At 40.1% G+C, this 24453-nt stretch overlaps 2 protein-coding genes across 2 annotated transcripts; both read left to right on the plus strand.

Annotated features, from left to right (window-relative positions):
• The first annotated feature begins 16434 nt into the window (after positions 1–16434).
• Positions 16435–17727, plus strand: LOC148343347 (zinc finger CCHC domain-containing protein 12-like). Its single transcript, XM_088310679.1, has one exon. The coding sequence runs from the start codon at positions 16435–16437 to the stop codon at positions 17725–17727; it is 1293 nt and encodes a 430-aa protein (XP_088166805.1).
• LOC148343348 (retrovirus-related Pol polyprotein from transposon opus) lies at positions 17727–23736 on the plus strand. The gene is made up of 2 exons (XM_088319294.1): positions 17727–22592; positions 22670–23736. The coding sequence occupies exon 1, from the start codon at positions 17751–17753 to the stop codon at positions 22341–22343; it is 4593 nt and encodes a 1530-aa protein (XP_088175420.1). The 5' UTR covers positions 17727–17750; the 3' UTR covers positions 22344–22592; positions 22670–23736.
• The last annotated feature ends 717 nt before the right edge of the window (positions 23737–24453 follow it).

A 24453-nucleotide genomic window follows, 5' to 3' on the forward strand; every position in this document is an offset into this window, starting at 1 on the left:
TTCATTTATTATCTTTTCACAGGACAAGACTTTTGCCGTAAAATAAAGTAGTCAGTGTTCAGTGTAAATGTACTGTCTCATCAGACCACAGGACATGGACCCAGGCAACAGGTAACATTAATGAGGAGATTTGCATTATATTGTTTTTCGCTGTCTTCCCACTACAAAAATAATCTCTGGGAAATGACCAAACCCAAAAGTAAGAAGAATCTCTCTGAGAAAAGGCGTTAACGCAGATCCATTGATGACAGACTACTTGATATGTTCATTTGGTACTTGTGTGCAATATCACATGAGCGTCTCTGCAGGGGACAAGAGGTGTCCCTTTGCTTTTGTGTGCTCAGGTGGGAGTAACTGTCTTATCCGAGCTCCCTGTCAGGTTTGAGGCTGAAGTTTCACATCACAGCACTAAAGTCACCCAAATAAATGACTTTGAAGGAGGCGACTCAGACGACACATATGAAATATGCAGGTTGTTAAAAACTTGAGTTTAAACATGTTGTTCATTTATGATAATCATTTGTAAAATCCTTTAACTAAACTCATTTAAAACCTAAAAAAAAGAGATTTGTTGTTTGTTGCACAGTCTGGGCTGCTGACAGACGGTTATCAAGCTTCAATTAAAAAAAAAAGACATTTTCCAATTAACATTAACGTGGGAGGAAGCCAGAGTACCAAGTGAAACCCCAAATTCCACACATGAGGACCTAATCTGAGATTTGAAGCCGAGACATCTTCATTGTGAGGCTGATGTGCTAACCAGTGACCACTTTTGCACTGTGCCACGTGATTAGATTTCTTTTTCACATTATAATGTGGTAGTTGATCCAATCTTTTTCCCTTGGCAGAACTCTTCACACATCACGTCTCCTTGTATCTTCCTCAGAGGCTTCCTTTACCTTTCCCATCAACTCCATCACCTATTTGACATACCAGCAGCAAGAGGTAGAGCTCAAGTTTGGTCCTGTTTTAGTTGTCTCACACCTCCAACACACCTGATTCAAATAATCAGCTCATTGGTGAGCTCTGAGAAGCCTAATAATGATCTTGATCATTTGAATCGTGTGTTGGAAGAGGGAGAAATCTAAAACAGGCTGCATAAGCGCACCCCTATTGTACAGTATCTTGATGCATTGAATTTACTGTACAAGATATTTGTTTAACTTTTGACATCAATACTGACAAGGATATAAAACTAAATATATACATGGAAAGAAGAGGATTTGTCATATTTCAGGTGCAATCATGTATTTTTTTCTCTTTGTCCTTTCATGTCTGCTTTCAATAATTAGTTTATAATTACAGCTCTGTTCACAATTTGCTGCTTTAAATTAATCCTGCCATGCCCAAAAAAGTTCCCCTCTGATTTTGGGAATGTTTCCAACATATTGAACTCCACATAAATGATTGTTTAATTGAGAGCATGACCAGAATCAACTGAAAACTGCAGCTGTGTATGAGACAATGTATTACATTGTTAATGCCAAAACAAAAAACAGCTAAATGCAAATGTAGCACGATGGCCTCCCACCGATTAACATCTGGAACACGTAGCGTAGCTTAGAGTTTTGTTTGCGTTAGTGTCTCCGCATGATTCCTCTCAAAAGACTTTGGGTGAAGGTGAAGGTTAATCTTTTCATCCTGTCCAATTTAGAAGCAATCCCCCTCCATCTCAGAGCTCTTCCACCTGTTTTAATGTCTGTAATTCATTATGCTGGATTTCACATCCGTGATTGCGATGCGGCAACTTTTCCTAAAAGTTAAATACCGGTAGTTTTTGTGGTGCGTTTGTGTCCTGTATAATCGTTGGCACCGATATCAGCCAGTAGACGAAAGCGTTTTGTCATAAAATCTAATAAATTATGTCTTAAATGTCACATAACTCCTTCCAGATGAATGTATTTTATAATGTGGAGAGCAAAGCCTTTTTACAGAACCACTTTTTGCATGCCAAAGACCAGGAGGCTTTTGAATTAAACGTGGATGAGATGGACAAGGAAGACCACAATCACTTGTTATTATCAGTATGTGCCAGGTAAGATGTTTTTTTTTTTCTTATTTTTTATCTCAAACGTAATTGACCGTTCGCTCGGCAACACGGTTGTATGGTGGGTGAAACATTTAGCCTCACAGTTGAGAAGTTCCGCGTTCAAATCTCCAGCGTGGCGTTCAAGTGCTCTTTCTCAGCTTGCATGAGTTCTCTCTGCGTATTCTAGCTTCCTCCAAAAACATGAATGTTACATCAATTAAAGACTCTAAATTGTCCACAGGTGGGAATGGGAATGTTGATATGTGACCTGCGATTGACTGTCTAAACTCAACTGGGATGACTCAAACGAGCACAAACGAGGTATGGAAAATGGATGGATTGATAATCTTTCGAAAAGCCATGCCACAAAAAAAAAAAAACAATTAAGCAACAGGCAAAGCAAAAGTTTGCAATCATTTCGATCTGATTAAATTTCATAAGTGTCCCCACATGATTAGTTGCTCAACTTGAGCCACGTCATGAAAAAATGAGCCAGAGGAATGCAGACTGACCTGCAGATTTATGTGGAGCAAACACGCACAAGTGACTCATCACTGAAGAGTAATCAAGCATCTCCTTTGCAGACATTGTTGCTTTCTAGATTTCTATACACTCCGCTCCGTCCAAATCACTGCCTCGTTGCAGCCACCTAATCCTCCGGACCATTATATAGTAATGAGCTAATTTTGGAATTTCAGGTAGGAATGTATAAATGTTTCTTAACACATTGCATGATGGCAATAGTTTAATTATTTCCTTTGGAATGGATTTTGAACGCTTTATTTGGAATCTAACCAGCACCACCAAACAGAACAGATTGTGTTTACCTCGAGTTGTTATGTTTATAAATAAATGTGGATGAATTGCCCCTCCTGTGAGGTCCTCAGGTTGTTTTTTTGGTAACAGCGGTGAGGATAAAACAGACACTCCCTAAAGGTCTAAAGATGAAGAAACACAATTGCATAAACTAGTAAAATTGGAAGACAACTTTAAAAATGTCAAACTAATTCATTGTAATAGTTCATGAATGGCTGATTAATGTCACTTTGGTCACATACTATCCGGATACATAATAAACCTGATACGCGATCTTTTGATCCTTCACTGGAAAATCATGTTTGATTGATGAGATGGATGTTTTATTAAGGTTTCTTGGACAAAGATATTTCCCTATATAACGCAAAGGGATGTGTGTGTTTTTTTTTAAATAGACATGGATTGGAGGAAATTTTAGGGCTATCGGTTTTCCCACAAAAACGGAATGATATAAGTACATCACGTATATCATTCACCCTTTGATGTTTTTGGTTTCGCTAAGAATCAAATGTTGATGTTTTTGTAGCTGTTTCTAAATTTCCCCTCCAGGCTGTGCACTGGTTCAACAAAAAACTGTGAAAAAACACTAGATGGCAGGCTTGGCATCAGAAGAGTGATTCTTCAGCTCTGTATTAGTAATGGAAGTAGTATTGGAGGCAGAATGTTGTCACATTTATGGCAAAATGAGGTCATCACAATATCATTTTATACCAGAACTGCATACAACCACAGTAATAAATATTTTTTTACTACTTGATAATTAAAATTGAGAGTTGGATTCCTGGATTCCACCCTGGTGCCTTGTGTTCGACTCCCAGTGTAGGAGCAAATTTTGGGTTGGGGAGGGCAATCTGTACGGCCTTGAGTTGTGCAACCAGGGGGTTAATGATCCCAGTCACACTATGATGAATAAAATGAATTAAAACATAAAGAAAAAAAATGTTGTTGGTCAAATGCTAATCTAATCTCGTTGCACACTAGAGTGCAATGACAATAAAGGGATTTCTGATTCTGATTCTGGTATTTTGTATTATCTTTTGTACATACCCGTATAAAACAATATTAATTGGCCATTGATTTACATTAATGGTAATAACTAATTTTAATTACATTTTTAGCATTTGCCTCTATTGACAATTGGGCGAGTGTTCTGGTCACAGTTTATTTTAAGAAGAAGTGTTGACAATGTGAATTTCCGTGAACGGCGGTGAATGTGCTGATGTCATTTAAATGAGTTCCCCCCCCCCAAAAAAAAGGATGCAAGTGACAGAGGCGTGTAGTGATCATAGAGCGTCTTTCAGCGGCAGATCAGCATCTGCTAAAAGTGAAGCTTCTAGATCCGGCATAGGTTTCATGTCAGTAAATCAAACCTCAGGGCCATTGAGAAGAACATTTCATTTCCATTAGTGCGGCCGAAGAAGAGTAAGATCGGCACGTAGTCGGTCCTCAGGGCAATTGAGGGAGAGGAATTTATTCCTCGTTGTTTCCTCTTCTGATGGGATAAACAGACAATATTGTCGTTGGACTCCTCGTGACAGACTGCAAAATAAAGTGTTTGTTCACATAAGCGACGGGCTGACAGCAGGTTTTTCAGGATGGATTTTCACTCTGGGATTTATTGCATAACCATGGAGATGAATTGCAGGACCCAAAAGGGAAAGATGATATGCATTGTTTGTGCCACTGATGTGGTATATTTTCGTTGTGTCATGATTTATGATGAATGTTTCAGGATACGTCAATGTGGTTTGGAGATCCTGCCAATTTTGACACTTTAATTCAGATGTATATCAGCAGAAATCAAATACCACCAACAAACAAGCAGATCATTTAAAAAGCCAAAAGCTGTTGATTGCGTGACAGAAATCGAGGGTGATGACAGCAACAACAAAATGAATCAAATGGCAAAACCTCAATCTCCCTGGCGACGCTACCCAAACGGCTCCCTACGTTGGCCGCGGGGAGGAGAATGATGCAGTTGTTTGTCAAGACGCGCTTCACCAGGGGCGAGTCATTGCAAAATCTGTTTGAGCTTGCAACCCACCCAGCGTGAGTGTGTATTTGCACAACTCCCATTTGACCCCGCAAAGGCCGACCTATTGCGTCCTTCTCAGATGCAGACAGATGCATCCCAAAAAGAGGAAACTCCAAAGGAGCCGAGCAGACCTCGTGGCTATCATCTTCCTCGAGGGGAGCCATATTTTGCGCTAATCAAGGGAGGGAGCGCAGGTGTCCGACAGCCTCCAGTGAGTCATTGCGGTGTGTCAGTGTTTCTGTCTGCTCGACTGCATGAGAATTCCCCAGATGAGACATGATACTGCCAATCCCTTGGTGGACTTGGTATCAATGCTGCTTTCGGAATTCTCCGTTCCTGGAGGCATGCAGGCATACAAGGCAGATGATTAAAATAAATTCATGTGACTCATTGAAGTTAATGTGTGACTCATTCTGGGTATGTCTTCCTCATTTTGGGTCCGGAAAAAAAAAGCAATAGAGCTGAATTTAAAAATGATGTTTTACAAATAGAACACGTTAAATGAGCATATTTGACAAGAGCAATTCCGTCTTGATGCTGACTTGTGTGTTTGGTGTTCATACTAAACGGAAAACAACTTCAAACTCATTTTTGTACGTCTCTTCCTCAAACTCAATGCACCAGTTGCAAATATACCCCACTTTATTCTGTTCCAGATCACGGGTAACCTCGAATCTAGCAGGGTGCACACTGGCTATTCACTTTTCTACTCAATCTCATTTAACGCACATCGAGAAATCCGATTATCAGATCCCTGATCAGAAGAGCAAAAATATTTGGGCCCAATTATCAGTGTGAGTGTGTGTGTGCTGTGTTTAAGGACAGTTGATATTTCCTGTCCTAAAGGTTTCAAGAAGTTAGATTTTGTCATTGCGGGATCTCCTAATTGCAGCCAGGTTTTTTGCAGACATATTATTATTCACAGGTAGGTACATGTTCCATAGATTTTGGGAGCATAGCTCAACTGGTCACGAAGGTCTAATGGGACAACCGTTATTGGTTGTCTTTGGAAATGATTTTCTAACCAACAAACCAACAAATATAGCTAACGATGTGTTTGACAACTCAGTTAATCGGAGATGCGGCGTTGTCCAGCATTCAACGCCTCACCAATCTTCTCATAACTGACCCCGGGGAAAGCGCCCCAAAATTCGGATTATCTTATGTTAAATTATTGCTATAGAATATGTGTAATGGATGGCCAAAGTGTGGTGCAATTCAATGAGTTCTTGCAGCTCCACGCATCCTTGCATCATCAGTGCGTGCATGATCACCGCCCAGGGACCGAAGTAGTCATTTGGATGCCCAAGGCAAAATAGTCAGAGCCACCCGCTCTGGAATATAGACTACCTGCTCTTTAAATCTGTATATATCGTATATATTTATTTATTTTTTTACTTACAATACCTACATCGTTTGACTCATGATATCAGGTTTTGGCCAGGTGTGATACTGGTTTGGCCACCGTGTGCATATCTGATGTTGCTCACTGTGGTCTATGGAATGCGCGGGGAGTTTGTGTGAATGCTCAGACACATGGAAAATCAGAGCGAATATTGGCCCTGAGCGAAGGCTTGCTTCGGAGCAAACTTTCAAAGCCTGCATTGCGCCAATCTTCTTCTACGCTAGCCTTGTCCAAATTCGCCATGTTTTATGCGGTCCACGGAGGCTACATGAGGAGGAGCCTTCGAAGGGCCTAGCCTGGAATTGGGAGACAACTCACCTTTTACTCAGGGGTAGCTGCGTACATGTGGCCACGTGCATCTATGCATATATTTTTCGTAACAGTGGTGGTGAGAGGCCCCCCTGGGCACCACATAGCTCCGCCCCTGGAGTTTGATGCTCTCACCAGGACCACATCATCTGCTCATAGCAGAGATGAGATTATAAGGAACAGGTGTCAAACTCTGATGTGGTCCTCGAAGGCCACTATTCTGCATGTTTTAGTTTCTCTCCTCCCACACACCTGTTTCAAATGATCAGCTAATCAGCACGCTCTAAGGAGCCTCAAAGGCAACCAAACTGGACTATGCTTGGCTGCCCCAACAAATTCTGTCTGTATAAAGTTCTTGAACAAAACTAGTGACAAAGGGCAGCGTTGCTGAAGCATGCTCCTGCTCTGATTGGACAAGGAGCGAATGAACCACGATTTCGTTCAGAGACAGATCTGATGAAAAACATAATTTGGATGAAATGTTGTAAACATGAATCTGCCTCCAATATGAAAGCTTTTTTGGCTTCCAGACTGCTTCTCGCACATGTTGCGGCTAGAAATAAACTCATGCAAGGTGTACGTGAATAAAAAGAGAATCTATTCATCTTCCAATAAAAATGATTTAAACCATCCCTGTCTGAGCTCTGGACTAAATCACTGCATGTTTTGAGCATGGAGTGTGCACATACTGGAAACTTAACACAATAAAAAGCCTGTGAGGCTTTGATTTGTGCGTATCCTGTTGAAGTGTGGTATTCTTCCACACTGATGACAGAAGGAAGACGGGGAATTGCGAGAGGAAAATTCTTGATTCTCAGAAATGTTTCACAATGTATTGGAGTCTTTGGGATTTTGCATTAAATAATATATTTATAGAAGTACTTTATAATCTACTGTAATAGTAGAGCATTCAGGAAATTTAAATGTTACGATTTTTAAGAAATGTTTGAGTCAGTGCGATACGCATACAAAATAATGAACTACTAACTCACTCTGATAAGACTGTGTTGAGAAATGATGATGCATTTAGTAGAATTAACCAAATTATTTTACTTTGAGTTTTGTAGCGCCACCATTTTTTTTCATGCAAAGTAATCGTCTTAAAAGACTTGCATTATACTGAACATTTATACTGCATAATTAAATTAAACATCCATCCATCCATTATCCAAATTCAATTAAATTTGCCATGTATAATTTGCTCTTGTAAACTTGAAGAGAATGCTAACCCGTATTGCGGCGTGACTTGATTTACAATGAGCTTGACCAAACAAGAAGTGTAAGTGATCAATCGATAGTGCCCTGACATGTAGAAACGCAAATCATTGCATGAACAGTGACTTTAATGATGTGCAGAATTTTATATTAAATCCTATAAAATGTATTTTTTGGCACCAATTAAAACTAAATGCAAGCCGCAGTCCTGCAAAAGATAAAATGCAGATTGAGGTATTAAAACAGCAGACGATTTTAAAATCCTGTCTTTCTGTTGGTCACAAAAAGTGACGTAGTGTATGTCCTCTTAACCCAAAACATCTTGACAGCCATTTTCAAGGAGAGTTTGAATTAAAAAAAAACAAACAAAAGAAAAACGCTACCATCATTAAATTTCATTGCACAAGTCTCACAAACTCTGACTGTGATAGCTTCCTGCCTTTTAATGACGCATTTCTGTGGCTGAACCCATCAAGACTTGTGCCTAAAGACAGTTTGGAATCCTCCCATAAAGAAAGCGTCCTTACGGCATCAAAGTGTCCACATTCCACAGTCAAATATGGCGGTGGACGAGACCCTCATACGTTTTAGCTCTCCAACATGCGTCATCTCTCCCTCTTTACACGTTTCACCACTGCCCTCCGTGTATGTCTCCTTGTGTATTTATCTTTCCAGCCTATTGATGTGCGCTGCAGCAGAATGAAGCTGTTTTCATCGTGCTGAAAGCGCATCAGTGGGGAGATGACTCCAACAACACATGCTCTTGGAGTGTGATTGATTGGTTCTGTCTGGCTCCGGATGGCTCTTTGACTCACTGGCTCTGCGATCCCGACCTACCGTCCTCGCACTCCTCGAAATTTGAGGCATGCTTGCTAAAAATGTGTATGTGAGAAGAAGGAATGATTTTACAGTCGAAGTCAGGCTAGACTAAACTGGTGTTGTGCACATGCACACCGGGAGCAAAGCGGGCTCTTGCCTATTTTCCACTCATTTTTCGCCAGGGTCAGGTTTTTTGCAATTACAGTAATCAGAAACAGGTGGAAGTGGGTTTGTGCCTGTGCTCCTGTATGTGTGAGGGTGTTTGTACTGTATGTGGACGTAAGAGCAAACCAGTCAAAGAAAAAACAAAAAACAAAAGCGAAAATCACAGCACGATTATTGTGTGTACAAAAGACGGTAAGGAGAGGCTTGTGAAACACTTTGTGTTTGAACAGGCCCTCATCTGACTGACAGGGGATTATTATGTGTCTCAACCGCACAACGAGCGGGAGTTCCTGCACTCTTGATTAGTACTCAAACACAGTTTCAGATGTCTGGAGTTGTGTGATCCGCCGCTCTGATTGCTCTCAACGGGAAATGCAAAGATCCCATGTTTCCTTGCCTTAAATGCAAGTGACATGAGAGGTTGTGCAGTAGCAAGGATCACAGGTTTGATGAATGGACAGAGAAAGGCAAATAAATGCGTCGGCCCTGTTTTTCCACTGACGTATGGTTGGAGAATAGTGAGCACTTAATGCCTGAGTCACAGTTGAGACGTAGTTTACGGCAACAATACTTCACTTTATCTAAATAAATAAATTATATATATATATATTTATATAAATAATCCTTCCATCCATTCCATCTGTTCCATTTCTTCTCACAAGGGTCGCAGGGGGGTGCTAGAGTCTACCCCAGCTGTCTTCGGGCAGTAGGCGGGGTGCATCATGAACTACCAGGCGCTCTCACACTCACACCTAGGGCCAATTTAGAGTGTCCAATCAATGCATGTTTTTGGAATGTTGGAGGAAACCGGAGTACCCGGATACAACCCAGTTTTATTTACTTAAAAAAAAAAAAATATATATATATATATATATGTATATATATATATATATATATATATTTCAGACCACTTCAGTCTCTCGACCAATGACAGAAGTTTTTGTAGAGTATTAAAAAATACGTATTACTCATTATGATTGATGATTTTTACGCGTGGGCCTTTGCAAACGGAAATAAAAACATGCCTTCACCAATGGGAGATCTATTATTTTGGCTCTGGAAAATGTTGGCCTCTGGTTTACTATCGCAGGCCCTTCTTTTTTAGATGAGTCTCCGATGGAATTAATTTTGATCTCTGAAAGCCTGTGCATCTGCTTTTATAATGCTAACATAGCAAGATGAAGACCACAATTAAAATTTCAAAGAGCGCAACTAAGGTCCAAAATGTGTTTTATTTCCTTTGAAGGGAATTTTATTGCATCTGCAGTGATATACTGTAATGTCAATGTACCACTGTTTCACAGCCTCACTCTTCTTCATCAGGCCTCTGTCACATCTGTGCTGTAACATCATCAGATTTGACCTTGTATAAATATTTCCTGTTACCGATTAAGGAGTTTAGCAGCAGTGTAAATCTTATAAAACTCAGAGGCATACTTCCTTTTAGCTACTAGTCACAATACAATAGAAGTCAGAGTTATCGGGAGTCATGCTCTTCAAAATGTAAACTTCTACAACCTAATAATCATGAAAGCATCCACTCCAAGCTAAGGTGTGATATTACATCACCAAGTCATACATTCAAACTGTACATGACTTTTTGTATAACTTGAGTGGCATTCTGTAGAGCACAGAACACTACCGGAGAAGAACTCTGACATCATGGCATTACACTCTGCTGAGCATGAAATAACTTCAATCAAAAAAGAAATACGAGACTAATTAATGAGAATGACAACAAGGACCAAATCAGAATGTCCGGTACAGGCCCATTTGCAGCAATGGAAGGCTTCCAAGGCAAGGTTTCTGGGAAAGGTGGCAACTGCCACAACTTGCCATCCTGTAAAACTGCCAATGACTGCACTGCTTTTATTTAAATGGTGACTTTAGGTTGTTATGTATAATAGTGACATTCTTATCAATTCCTACAAAATATTAACACAAATATATATATTTATATATCCTGATATTCCAGTTCAGAAAATGGCCACAAGAGGACGGCTGATACGAGCCTCGATACCTTGGAAATATCCTAGGTTTCAGCTCAATACCAATGCCTGATATCCGTACTCGTGATGACCATTACCCCCTGACCTCAACCATATTGAGAGCATATTAATGAGCAGGAGGGAATTATTATTATTATTATTATTATTTCCAGGGTCATAGGGAGAGCAGTGTCTACTGGAAAAAAAACTATTCTATGCCACAGCAAATGAGAAGCACAATACTTAACATATTGCACAGGTAACGCCTCTCTGATTTTGTCAATCAAAATTTATGTTGATCGTCTTTGGAAAGGAACATTTTGATAAAGTGGCCCAAGACTTTTCACAATACTGTAATACTACAGATATAAGGTAAAAACCTGTGCCAAATTCCATCATGCGCAAGGAATTTTCCATGCCAGAAAATTTTATGTAAGTCTTGACACTTATAGGTAATGTAACCTACAACCTCAACAATGTATGCTTGCTCTTTACAGTTCAGGCTTTAACTCAGAGGTCAACTTGGATCCATTCCAATGTGGTCACAAAAGTTCATACAGGAGTCACCATGTCTGATTTGAAACTACTCTGTTGCTCTGAAGCTGCGCCGCAGCTTTCTCGAGTCTGCCGCGTTTGTCAAGATCGGCCGTAAAACGGATTTGTGCATACATGCACCGCGCCAATGAGGGAACAAGTACTCCACCCCATGAGGAGGTTGCTGACACACCAAACACCTGAAGGAAACACACCCTGTCTGCCTTTGAGTTCAACTGTAAATCCTGGAGCTGACACACTGAACAGAACACAACTGACTGCCAGAGAACCAAGCTGTGACCTGCACAACCAAAATAAAATCTTTTAAATCTCACTGTGTTATATATCGCTGAATGACACACCTTAAGTGTATATGAATAGTTCCAAGATGTCTGACAGGTGTTATTGTAAATTTGGAGCTAATTGCAGTCCTTGAAATGACACGACATGTATACAATGGAGGAAAATTCTTCAGACATTCGTCCTAAGAAAGAACAGTTTCAATGCTATTTGAAAGAAAGTCATGCTAAAATTGATACTTTGAGGCTTTTTGCTACATTCACTTTTAAAGCAATCATCAAACTGTCATGCTGTTTGCTCTCTGAGATTTAGTCGGTTGTTAAAGGATGTCAAGATTTAAGGTAATCTCAGCATGATTTTATTGTGTAAGTCATCATATGCATAAAAATCTGATCAATTGTTAAAATTAGTCAACAACCCAATACCAACTACAACGGAAAGCATGTACAAATTCCTTGCAACATTTGATTAATATTCAATTGAGATTTTTTTTTTTTCTTCTACTTGGAGATTGAGAGTGCAGAAACATCGGGGTCAGGACCAGCGGCTCCTGCTTTAAGCAATTGATGCTGTGTGTGAGGACATGAGGACATTTGCTGTGTTTCTTTCCTCAACTGCATCACAACAGAAAATATGCCCTGCGCTGTGGATGAAAATCTACGGGCAAACTGAGAGCAGCGCGTGTTTGTCCAGAAGGATGAGGATGGAGGACAGGAGGAGGAGTGTGATGACGGCATCTCGTGGAAGTGTTGCTGTTGTTGTGCTACTTTATTTACAGCACTGTAGGCTCTGTTTGTCTTTTGATTTTTGTTACATGTTTACATAATACTGTATACATTTTCTAATCTGATTAGTGGGATTATGTGTGCGTCTAAATGTTTGTAAGTGTGACTAAAAATGTTCTTGGCAGTACGAGTGCAGTGTGCGGGACGTCAAAGTTGCGAGGCTGCTCTTACAGTGAACCCTACTAGATAACTAGTCAAAGTTGTTGATACATTCCACTTGTATTTATCATATACAGTATTTTTACTAGTCACAATCTTTAAAAACACCCATCATCTTTTAAAAAAAATACCACTTGCAAAATCGAATGTGCTGTATAATTTTTTTCCCCATTATAATAATACTTTGTACAAAGAGCTATCTATTTAACGATCCGGATATTAGGAAGCCAGGTGACCATGAGGTTAACTCTTGTGCCTATCGGGTCTAAGATTTGGGTCGGAATATCGCTCCTGGCCTTCGAAGCTGTGCAGGGTTTGAATGTTGTCCCCATACCTGCTTGGTTTTTTTGCAAGGTTTGGTTCCAGCTTTTTTCAGAATCAGAAATCCCTTTATTGCCATTGTACTCAAGTGTGCAACGAGATTAGCGAGCATATTGAAGAGAAATGGTCTAATTCATGCATGGATGGTTGAATTTGTTTTTTATGTAGGTTGCATTTGCAGCGACGTTGAACTGCATTACTTCAGGCAGACAGCTGTTTCCATTTTGCATTACTCATATACTTAAATGAGGCAATCAAAATATTAGAAATCAGTATAATGCAGTACAGTTCTACACCACTGCAAATAATAATCCCACTAATAAATTTGTGGTGAAGTTAAAAACAAACTGACAGTGACAAAGGGAATATCATTATATTTTCAAAGACCAAGGTTTTGATACTGATCTTGTATCAGATCGTGGGGTGCAATGATTGGAATTAGCGCCGATTTCCTTAATTTGGGGGAATCACGATCAATCCCTTAAAATAAAACTAATCTTGTCCAGAGATCTTATCTCCCTCTGCGGAGGTCTGAAAAAGTCAACCTTTGTCCTCCTCTGCATTGAGATGATTAATTGGGTTTACATTTTTAGTTTATATAACTATTTCATTCAGTTTAAATAACACATTTGTATTGTTTCACAGGTTCAATGTTTTACAGTAAAACATTATTGGAATATTGAAACTGCATGCTGTGGTTTATGAGAAAAAAAGAAATCAAGATCAGCAAAAATCGGCTTAGGCAAAGATCTAGATTAGCAGCTCATAAATTTTAATGATCAGAAATAAAATTGTGATCGTCGCATCCCAAATTCCATCCCGTAGGTGGCAGTGGAGCTCTTTTTGTCAGAATGTGCACAGAGACTATTAGCTCAAAGGACGCTATCCTGCATGTTTTATGTTTTCTCCATGCTCCAATGCACCTGATTCTAATGATCAGCTCATCAGAAAGCTCTTCAGAGGCAGAATAACAATCTTGTTGAATTGGCGAAATTGTATCCAGCCACAGTGCACTCTGACATGGACACAGCGGTCGGCCCTCTCCATCTCCATGACGGCGGTTCTCAATCTATGCTATACTCTGATTCAAAAATAAAAATATCATAGATATCTGTACACCTCCATGGCAACTCTGCAAGAGTGCATTGATGTATATATAAATATGTATGTCGCTTAAAACCCAGAAATGTAGTTGTAGTGAGTGTGAAAGCTTACATCCGGGAAGCCATCCTCCAGTAAATGTGCTGAACACGGCATTGATTCTGGTTCAGAAATGATTAAGAGTTTTTCCAAAATAAATTGAAGCAGTTTGTTCCTCCACTCCTCGGAGATTGGCAGCAGGAGTTTTCGACAGTGTTGTCCCTGTCAATCATTTTTCCTGAGTTAGGTCGGCATGTAGCAGCCAGCACATTCTTCAATAATGAGTCTTGAGCCTATATTCTTCGCAATGGCGCCAATTTTTTTTTCCTGTTTGCTTTTGTTTAGGCTATAGCATGCAAATGACAAACGGATCGGATGATGGAAGGGAACCTTTATGTCAATGTAATGGATTAAATGGAGTGCATTACTGTACGCAGTTTGCTACCAGTCTCCAACCAATTTTCTATCACACCTCACCACATCTCTTTTCTTGGAATGAAACAAAGCCCTATCTTTTATGCACTTTTGGACCTCCACAATAATGATTTACATGATACTTCAACTTTTGGATTCACTACTATAACCTTTGTGTAACCCAGTAGAGAAAACGCCATTTTATTTTGAAAAAACATTATTTTGTTAAGAGAAAGTGTACATCTCTCGTCTACTTGATTTCCTGTTGCGAGTGTCATTCATCTGATTATGACTTTCTGATTCGTCAAAGTCAAGTTGTCCCGCCTTCTCGAGACGCTATCTCGAGATTAGCTGTGTATATCGTTCTTTTCCGCTTGGACGCCCAACTGAAAGGTTGCGTGACGATATCTAATGCTAATGTGCCGTTCGGTGAGTGAAATACTTATTGAAGTTGATATAAATGTGACCAATAATAAAATGTTAATTGGGAAATGTTTTATCTTAAGTGTGGATACCAGTGAGAACTGAGGGTCTGTGACAAATCGACCGTGTTCGTACTTGAACGTCGTCTTGGTGAGTCGCCATGCACTTGCTATGGACTGTCGTAAAAACGTTTATGTGAGGCTAACGCTAAGCTAACGTTAAGCTAATGCTAATCGCGAGTGGAAATGTACTGCTTGTTTACAGTGAAAGAGTTGATTTTACTTGTTTTAAGGTCTTTCTAAAGCAAGGTTTATGTTGACAAACAAATGTATAACTGCTCATTTTGATGTAATATGTGTTAAAAGTGAAATGTTGAATTGACTCAGTTATGTTTGTTATACAATTATTTCTTTATTGAAGTGATTGATATGTAAACCATAAAACATGGTTATTGAGAAATTGGACATATTGAGAAATGTGTTTATTGTTAGCTCATGAGTTCATTTCATGTGTTACAATGATAATTTGGAAAACATGCATGTAAATTAATAACTGTTATAAATGTGATATTTAGATGCAGTATTTATGATAATTGAAAACTATAGAGCTATAGCGACTGATGATACTGGAAACTGATAATAGACTTATTAGCTGCATACAATAATTTCATTATTGTTATGCAGGCTAGGTTTTTTGTCTTGGTATTAAACCAAGATCCGAAACTGAATGGATTCTCCTTTGATGGAGATGGCGAGCCTGAGCCCAGAACCACATCTGCGATAAAGGAACCACAGTCTTCACCAACTTCTTTGTGAACATCACGTGGTAACACACCTAATTACCACCACGACAAGACTTTTTTCCCCAAGACTACCGGAAAGAACATTGACTGACTTAAACAAAATATTACTGAGCTCAGTAGGACTTTGGGATTATTATTTCAAATTTTTGGGATTTGTGATTTATTTTATGTATATGATGCCGGCTGTGAATTTGTAAATAATTGTTTTGTTTTTCATCTAATACAGTTATTGTTGTTGCTCATTTCTGCCTCCAGCTATTTCATTCACACACCTATCAATTATCACTATTGTAGCCTTCGAGAATCTGGAGTCTGGTCCAATTTATTAAATATCAAACTAACACTATCTTTAAGTAATCGGGGGTTACAGTAAGTTTTGGCGAGCCAGCCAGGAGCATTTTCTTGTAATACACAAGCTCGAATATATTTCCAAATGGATATTATTGAACAGCAATCTGTTAAAATTCCAAACTCGGTGATTGTCATTGGAATAGCTGGAGATGAGCAATGTGATGAGGTGGTGGAATTCCTTAAACAATATGGGTCAATTGCAAGAGCCATAAAAGTAGATGATGTTAATTCCAAGTATTGCGGTAGCGTAATTGTGGAATACAACTCAGGAGCCGCTGTCGACTCTATTGATCCTTTGCCATTGATACATGTATCGGACAGCGGGGTTAGCTCGAAGATACAGTCTCTTGCGAGTGTTTATACACAAAGTATTGGGAAAAACACAACGAAAGCATATCTTAGTGATATTCAAAACCTTGCCAAGATGAGTGGTAGAGACTATGCAGAAGTCCTGAAAGACATGATGTCAGAGATAAACGATTCAATTAGAGATCTTCCAGAACCATTCGAACAAAATTATTTACCTGACAATCCGCCTGTAACTCTGTCAGTAGAACCACAGCCCTCGGTAGTTGAGAGTAACATTGGAGGTGCACGGCAGACTGTTACTAACCGATCACTTTGCAAGCCAACAATTTCAGAACAAGATTTAAATCCCCCAGAAGTTCAACGTGTTGTAGTTGAACACATAGTAAAAAGAGATGACTTTTCAGGGCCACAATTCTCACAGAAGCTGAGAGCTTTTTCAGGAAAGGATCCTCGTCCTAATTATGAGCCAGATTATGATACTTGGCGGTCTAGTGTAGAACTAGTCATGACTGATCCATCAGTGTCGCAACAGCAACAGACCCGGAAAATCATTGAGAGTCTTCTACCCCCTGCTGCTGATGTCATAAAGCACCTGAACCTCAACAGCTCACCTGCTGAATACCTCCAGTTGTTGGATTCAGCATTCGGAACAGTACAAGATGGAGGAGAACTATTCGCTAAGTTTCTTGACACATATCAAGATACTGGAGAGAAGCCATCCTCATATTTGCAACGCCTACAAGGAGCTTTGACGCTCACTGTAAAACGGGGTGGTGCCGCTAGCGATGATTTTGAAAGACTGCTACTCACACAGTTTTGTCGAGGTTGTTGGGATAATTCCCTTTTAATAGACCTCCAGTTAAAACGAAAGAGAACAAATCCCCCAACGTTTGCTGACCTATTGTTCTTGTTGCGCACCGAAGAAGATCAACATGCTACCAAAACTATGCGAATGAGACAGCATCTGGGAAGTGCAAAGCAAAAGGTGACTTCTCATGTGCAAATAGCCGAACCCGTCACTGAAAATGATAGCAACATTGCTACTCTGAATTCAATTACAAAAGAACTTTCAAGCCAAGTTGCGGAAATCCAGAGTCAGCTGGTGAAACTAACTGCCAAAACACAGAAAAGAAACTCTCGAAATGCAAAGAATGTACCCGAACCGAAACAAGAGAAACTAAAACTGAAAGTGAATACAAAAGAACCCATTGGACAAACCAACAATACTCAAACGAAAGCACCTAAACCGTGGTATTGTTTCCAATGTGGTGAAGATGGCCACATAAAGCCAACCTGTGAAAATGAACCAAATGCCGCTTTAGTGGCAGAGAAGCGGAAAATTTTTAAAGAAAAACAAAGGAAGTGGGAAGCTGAAAACCCGTCAGCTGCTATTGCACATTTAAACTAAGTACAGTCTCTGTTGAGGGGCAAATGGAGACTGTTGCCAGACAATCACGTCCCACGAAAGAAAAGCACAACGCTAACCTTAAACAGTCTTTGGCTAAGCAGCAAAAATGCAGCTTGCCAAAAGGCCTAGTTGGTTCAAAATGTACCGCTACTGTTAGCATTTCAGGTGTTAATGTTAACTGTCTTCTTGATTCTGGATCACAAGTGACCACAGTCACAGAGTCGTTTTTCAAACAGAACCTTCCAGAACAAACCCTTTATCTACTCTATGACCTTTTAGAGGTAGAGGGCGCTGCAGGACAGCCTGTACCTTATTTAGGTTACATAGAAATGACTGTTACCTTTCCAAAAGATATTTTAGGGACAGTGATTGATATACCAACGTTAGCTCTAGTTGTTCCGGATATACACCCAAATAGTCAGACACCATTGTTAGTTGGAATGAATGTTCTTGATGTTCTTTATGAGATTTATTTAGACGTCAAGACTATTGAGCACCTACCTGTTCCTTATGGGTTCAGAGCACTTCTGAAGACTCTTGAAATCAGACACATACAACACAAAGATGGCAACATTGGGTTTGTCACCCTGGCAGGAAAAACAACTGCTGTTGTCCCAGCTGGTCGCTGTGTCGTCCTGGAGGGATCTGCTAATGTTCACTGCACATCAGTTGATTCATGCGCTATAATTGAACATCCAACTCAATCTTCCCTACCAGGTGGCCTTTGTGTGAAGAGTTGTCTGATAACTCTTTCTTCCCGAGCTCCATACAAAGTTCCTGTTGTGATCACCAACGAGACAGACCAAGATGTGACCATTCCATCTACCTGCGTGATCGGAGAGCTTGGAGCGTTCCGTTGTGTTGTCTCGCAGCATAATGTCACAAATTCGACAGAGCCACCCATGAACAAAGAGGCGTCTCTGACTTTCAACTTTGGAGATTCCCCAATACCCCAGAATTGGAAGGAGAGAATAACCAAACAACTCTCTGATATTCCAGAGGTATTTGCTCACCATGACCTTGATTTTGGGTGTACTAGTAAAGTGAAACACTCCATCAAACTTCTTGATCCAACTCCCTTTAAGCATCGTGCACGCCCCATTCACCCCCAAGATCTGGAAGCAGTCCGTAAACACCTTCAAGAACTGCTTTCTGCCGGTGTGATAAGAGAGTCACAGTCACCCTACTCCTCTCCGATTGTCGTGGTGAGGAAGCGGAACAATGACGTCCGTCTATGTATAGACTTCCGCAAACTTAACTTGCAAACAGTTAAGGACTCATATGCTCTTCCAAACCTGGAGGAGACCTTCTCAGCGCTTTCGGGATCCAAATGGTTTACAGTCCTTGATCTCAAATCTGGTTATTACCAGATTGAAGTTGAAGAAGCAGACAAAGAGAAAACCGCATTTGTCACTCCACTTGGGTTCTGGGAATTTAACCGGATGCCCCAAGGTGTAACCAACGCACCAAGCACCTTTCAACGATTAATGGAACGTTGTGTTGGTGACATGAACTTGAAGGAAGTACTTGTATTTTTGGATGATTTAATCATCTTTTCAAGTACTCTTGAGGAACATGAACGACGTCTCATGCGAGTACTTCAACGTCTGAAAGAGTATGGACTGAAATTATCATCCGAAAAATGCAAATTTTGCCAAACAACAGTGCGTTACCTTGGTCATGTAATCTCAGAGAATGGTGTTGAAACAGATCCCGAGAAGATTCAGGCCTTAAAAACCTGGCCAAGACCCACAAACCTCAAAGAGTTGAGGTCCTTTTTAGGATTTTCTGGCTACTATAGACGTTTCATAAAGGGATACTCATCTATAGTGCGCCCACTTAATGACCTGACACGAGGATACCCACCATTCAGCAAAAAGTCCAAAGAAAAAGAATCAAATCATACCTATTATGATCCCAAACTGCCATTTGCCAGCCGATGGACACCTGACTGTCAAAGAGCTTTTGATTCCATCATTGAAAAGCTAACAACAACCCCGATCTTAGGTTTTGCAGACCCAAAGCTACCTTATTTGCTTCATACCGACGCCAGTACGACAGGCTTAGGAGCAGCACTCTATCAAGAGCAGGAAGGTCGGCTTCGGGCCATAGCATTTGCCAGTCGAGGGTTGTCCAGAAGTGAAGCACGCTATCCAGCTCATAAGTTAGAGTTTTTAGCGCTCAAGTGGTCAGTGACAGAAAAGTTTCACGATTATTTGTATGGTGGTAACTTTACTGTGGTGACGGATAGTAATCCACTCACATATATATTAACCTCTGCTAAATTAGATGCAACGGGATACAGATGGCTTGCTGCTTTGTCAAACTACAACTTTAAACTGCAGTATAGAGCAGGCAAACAGAATTGTGATGCTGATGGACTTTCCCGACGTCCTCATGGAGATCTTGTCAATGATGCACAGTCAAGGAAAGAGCAAGAACGAGTGAGCCAGTTTGTCGAACGTCATTTAGCCGACAACGACATGTCAGAGCTTGTTGATACAGAAGTTATGCAAGCAATTTGTCAGAACCATCTCATTAAAGCCAAGAACCCCAATAACTACGGTGATGTCACACTTGTGGAGACATTTACCATCTCAGCAAGTGCAATCCCTGACGCCTACAGTTCTGAAGAATTACATGGTCTGCCAACACTTCCTGCTTTGTCCACCTCTGAAATTAAAGACCGACAAAGAGCTGACTCAACGATCAGTCAAGTGATTGCGCAGATCGAATTTGGTCAAACACCCCCTCCAACCTCCCGGAGGGAATTACCGGATCTTCCTCTCTTACTCAGAGAACTAAATAAATTGGAATTGCATGACAACGTGTTATACAGAAAACGACGAGATGGAGACCAAGTGACTTATCAACTTGTTCTTCCTGAAGAACTCAGATCATCTGCACTTCAGAGTTTACACAATGATATGGGCCACTTGGGTATTGACAGAACCCTTGATCTGATCAGAAGCCGATTCTATTGGCCTCGGATGGCAACAGATGTTGAGCACAAAATAAAAACATGTGATCGCTGTATCCGTAGAAAGAGTCCTCCTGAGAGAGCAGCTCCTTTGGTCAACATCACCACCATGCGACCGTTAGAGTTGGTTTGCATGGATTTCCTCAGTCTAGAGCCGGACAGCAGTAACACAAGTAACATTCTTGTGATGACCGATCATTTTACTAAATTTGCCCTTGCAGTGCCCACACCAAATCAAAAGTCCAAAACCGTTGCCAAGTGCTTGTGGGACCAGTTTATTGTTCACTATGGCATACCTGAACGTCTTCATAGTGATCAGGGTCCTGATTTTGAGGCAAAACTTATCAAAGAATTGTGTGAAATTTCTGGCATAAAGAAGATACGGACTACTCCATACCATCCACGGGGTAATCCCGTTGAAAGATTTAATCGAACGTTACTCAGTATGCTGGGAACTCTTGAAGACAAACAAAAGTCCCATTGGAAAGAGTATGTTATGCCCTTGGTGCACGCATACAATTGCACGCGCAATGATGTGACAGGATATAGTCCATATGAATTGATGTTTGGTAGGAAACCCAGATTGCCAGTCGATCTTGCATTTGGACTACCCTTGAACAAAGATCAGAAGATATCCCATTCACAATACATTCAAAGTCTCAAAACACGACTGGAAGAAAGTTACAAGATAGCTTCAAGAAATGCACAAAAAGTAGCAGATAAAAACAAGGCCAGATTTGATCGTAAAATCTCTGTCTCTGAACTTGAAATCGGGGACAGGGTTTTGGTGAGAAACGTGCGACTGCGTGGCAAGCATAAGCTTGCAGATAAATGGGAAACTGACATTCATGTTGTTGTGAAACGAGCAGGGAACTTACCGGTTTACACAGTCAAACCAGAGTCGAAGCAAGGTCCTTTACGAACCCTACACAGAGACCTTTTGCTTCCGTGCAGTTTCCTTCCTGTTGCCACAGCAGACCGACCTGAACCGACACCTGTTAGTCGTCCAAAAACCCGCCTAACGACTGCAACAGAAATTCCTGATGCTGATGAATCTGATCAACCTGACAACGATGTTATGATTCCATGGATTGATGATTCCCAATGCCAGGAGATTGCCAGATTTACCACTGTGCGTGACTATACGACAACCCCAGATGCAACAAAATCCTTGGATACAACACCAACATTGGACAGAAACTTTCCTGAAAACATTGGAACTGAGAACCTGGATAACGGAAATGGAGATGGGGATGAAACTTTGGAAAATGTTCCAGATGCTATCAACAGTGAAGTTGAAAGTGGAAAATCCCCTCTGACTCCTGACATACCTGAGGAATCCAAATCACCTGCAAGTACTCCTGAGGATTCAGTTGAGGAACAAACTATTGACTTATCCAAGAAACTGGACTATGATGATCCTGTGACCACTCAACCATTGAGGCGATCAGAGAGAGATAGAAGACCGCCAATGAGATTAGACTATCCTAATTTAGGGAATCCCCTAGTGACAGTTGTAAAGTCTTTATTTCACGGTTTAACTTCTGCTTTCACCGACTCCCTAAATAATCCAAATGAACAATATTTGCGAAACATGCATCGGGACATGCATGGTATTTTACAGGGGAGGGTGTAACCCAGTAGAGAAAACGCCATTTTATTTTGAAAAAACATTATTTTGTTAAGAGAAAGTGTACATCTCTCGTCTACTTGATTTCCTGTTGCGAGTGTCATTCATCTGATTATGACTTTCTGATTCGTCAAAGTCAAGTTGTCCCGCCTTCTCGAGACGCTATCTCGAGATTAGCTGTGTATATCGTTCTTTTCCGCTTGGACGCCCAACTGAAAGGTTGCGTGACGATATCTAATGCTAATGTGCCGTTCGGTGAGTGAAATACTTATTGAAGTTGATATAAATGTGACCAATAATAAAATGTTAATTGGGAAATGTTTTATCTTAAGTGTGGATACCAGTGAGAACTGAGGGTCTGTGACAAATCGACCGTGTTCGTACTTGAACGTCGTCTTGGTGAGTCGCCATGCACTTGCTATGGACTGTCGTAAAAACGTTTATGTGAGGCTAACGCTAAGCTAACGTTAAGCTAATGCTAATCGCGAGTGGAAATGTACTGCTTGTTTACAGTGAAAGAGTTGATTTTACTTGTTTTAAGGTCTTTCTAAAGCAAGGTTTATGTTGACAAACAAATGTATAACTGCTCATTTTGATGTAATATGTGTTAAAAGTGAAATGTTGAATTGACTCAGTTATGTTTGTTATACAATTATTTCTTTATTGAAGTGATTGATATGTAAACCATAAAACATGGTTATTGAGAAATTGGACATATTGAGAAATGTGTTTATTGTTAGCTCATGAGTTCATTTCATGTGTTACAATGATAATTTGGAAAACATGCATGTAAATTAATAACTGTTATAAATGTGATATTTAGATGCAGTATTTATGATAATTGAAAACTATAGAGCTATAGCGACTGATGATACTGGAAACTGATAATAGACTTATTAGCTGCATACAATAATTTCATTATTGTTATGCAGGCTAGGTTTTTTGTCTTGGTATTAAACCAAGATCCGAAACTGAATGGATTCTCCTTTGATGGAGATGGCGAGCCTGAGCCCAGAACCACATCTGCGATAAAGGAACCACAGTCTTCACCAACTTCTTTGTGAACATCACGTGGTAACACACCTAATTACCACCACGACAAGACTTTTTTCCCCAAGACTACCGGAAAGAACATTGACTGACTTAAACAAAATATTACTGAGCTCAGTAGGACTTTGGGATTATTATTTCAAATTTTTGGGATTTGTGATTTATTTTATGTATATGATGCCGGCTGTGAATTTGTAAATAATTGTTTTGTTTTTCATCTAATACAGTTATTGTTGTTGCTCATTTCTGCCTCCAGCTATTTCATTCACACACCTATCAATTATCACTATTGTAGCCTTCGAGAATCTGGAGTCTGGTCCAATTTATTAAATATCAAACTAACACTATCTTTAAGTAATCGGGGGTTACATTTGGCTATATTGTCTTTCAATTGTGAGCAACACCAGATTCACTGGCTTCAGTTTTGACGTCAAAGCATCAGTGTGATGGAATTTGTAATTGTCACATCACCCGGTTAATGCAGTGGACCAACACAAAATGGCCGCCCTGCTGCACCTACCTACATAACAATAGTGTCGTAACTTTGTGCCTACGACCACACATTCACTTGCGTGGGCCAGTTTGTTCTCACTTTTGTATGACAGCCCCCTGAATTATGATGGAATGTTATTTTTCTGAATGGTAGATTCAGACATCTGAGGTCCACATGAGGAAACCAGGTCCACTGCTGCCATGGATATTCTCCAGCAATGCGTTTCTGTAAGTGCCTGTATCTGTCTAACACATCCCGGCAGACACTTTTGATTTACAACATAATGTACGCACATACACATGAGACATTTTCTAAGAGAAATTTTATTAGCCTTGGAAAATGTCTGTTGGTAATTGGCACAAGTCACTGTTTGGGCACACTGGTAAGTAGTGACACTTGGCAAATTATATGAACAGAAAAAATATCACAAAATTCTACAGTTTTGATTTGTGTCTCGTGAATGACAATTCCATCAAAACAGATTAAAAATTGGCAGATTTATGCAATCTTTAAGCCAAAAAATGTCATATGCCATTTTTCAACACAGTGTACCGCTCCTTTAAATATTTCATC

Source organism: Idiotropiscis lumnitzeri, chromosome 1 (genome assembly GCF_059441095.1).
Source record: "Idiotropiscis lumnitzeri isolate Australia: NSW breed Sydney's pygmy pipehorse chromosome 1, RoL_Ilum_1.0, whole genome shotgun sequence".
Classification (NCBI taxonomy): domain Eukaryota; kingdom Metazoa; phylum Chordata; class Actinopteri; order Syngnathiformes; family Syngnathidae; genus Idiotropiscis; species Idiotropiscis lumnitzeri.

Bases quoted from the DNA above. Each gene is read 5' to 3' on its own strand.
- LOC148343348 (XM_088319294.1), top strand. From the start codon at position 17,751: ATGGAGACTGTTGCCAGACAATCACGTCCCACGAAAGAAAAGCACAAC.
- LOC148343347 (XM_088310679.1), top strand. From the start codon at position 16,435: ATGAGTGGTAGAGACTATGCAGAAGTCCTGAAAGACATGATGTCAGAG.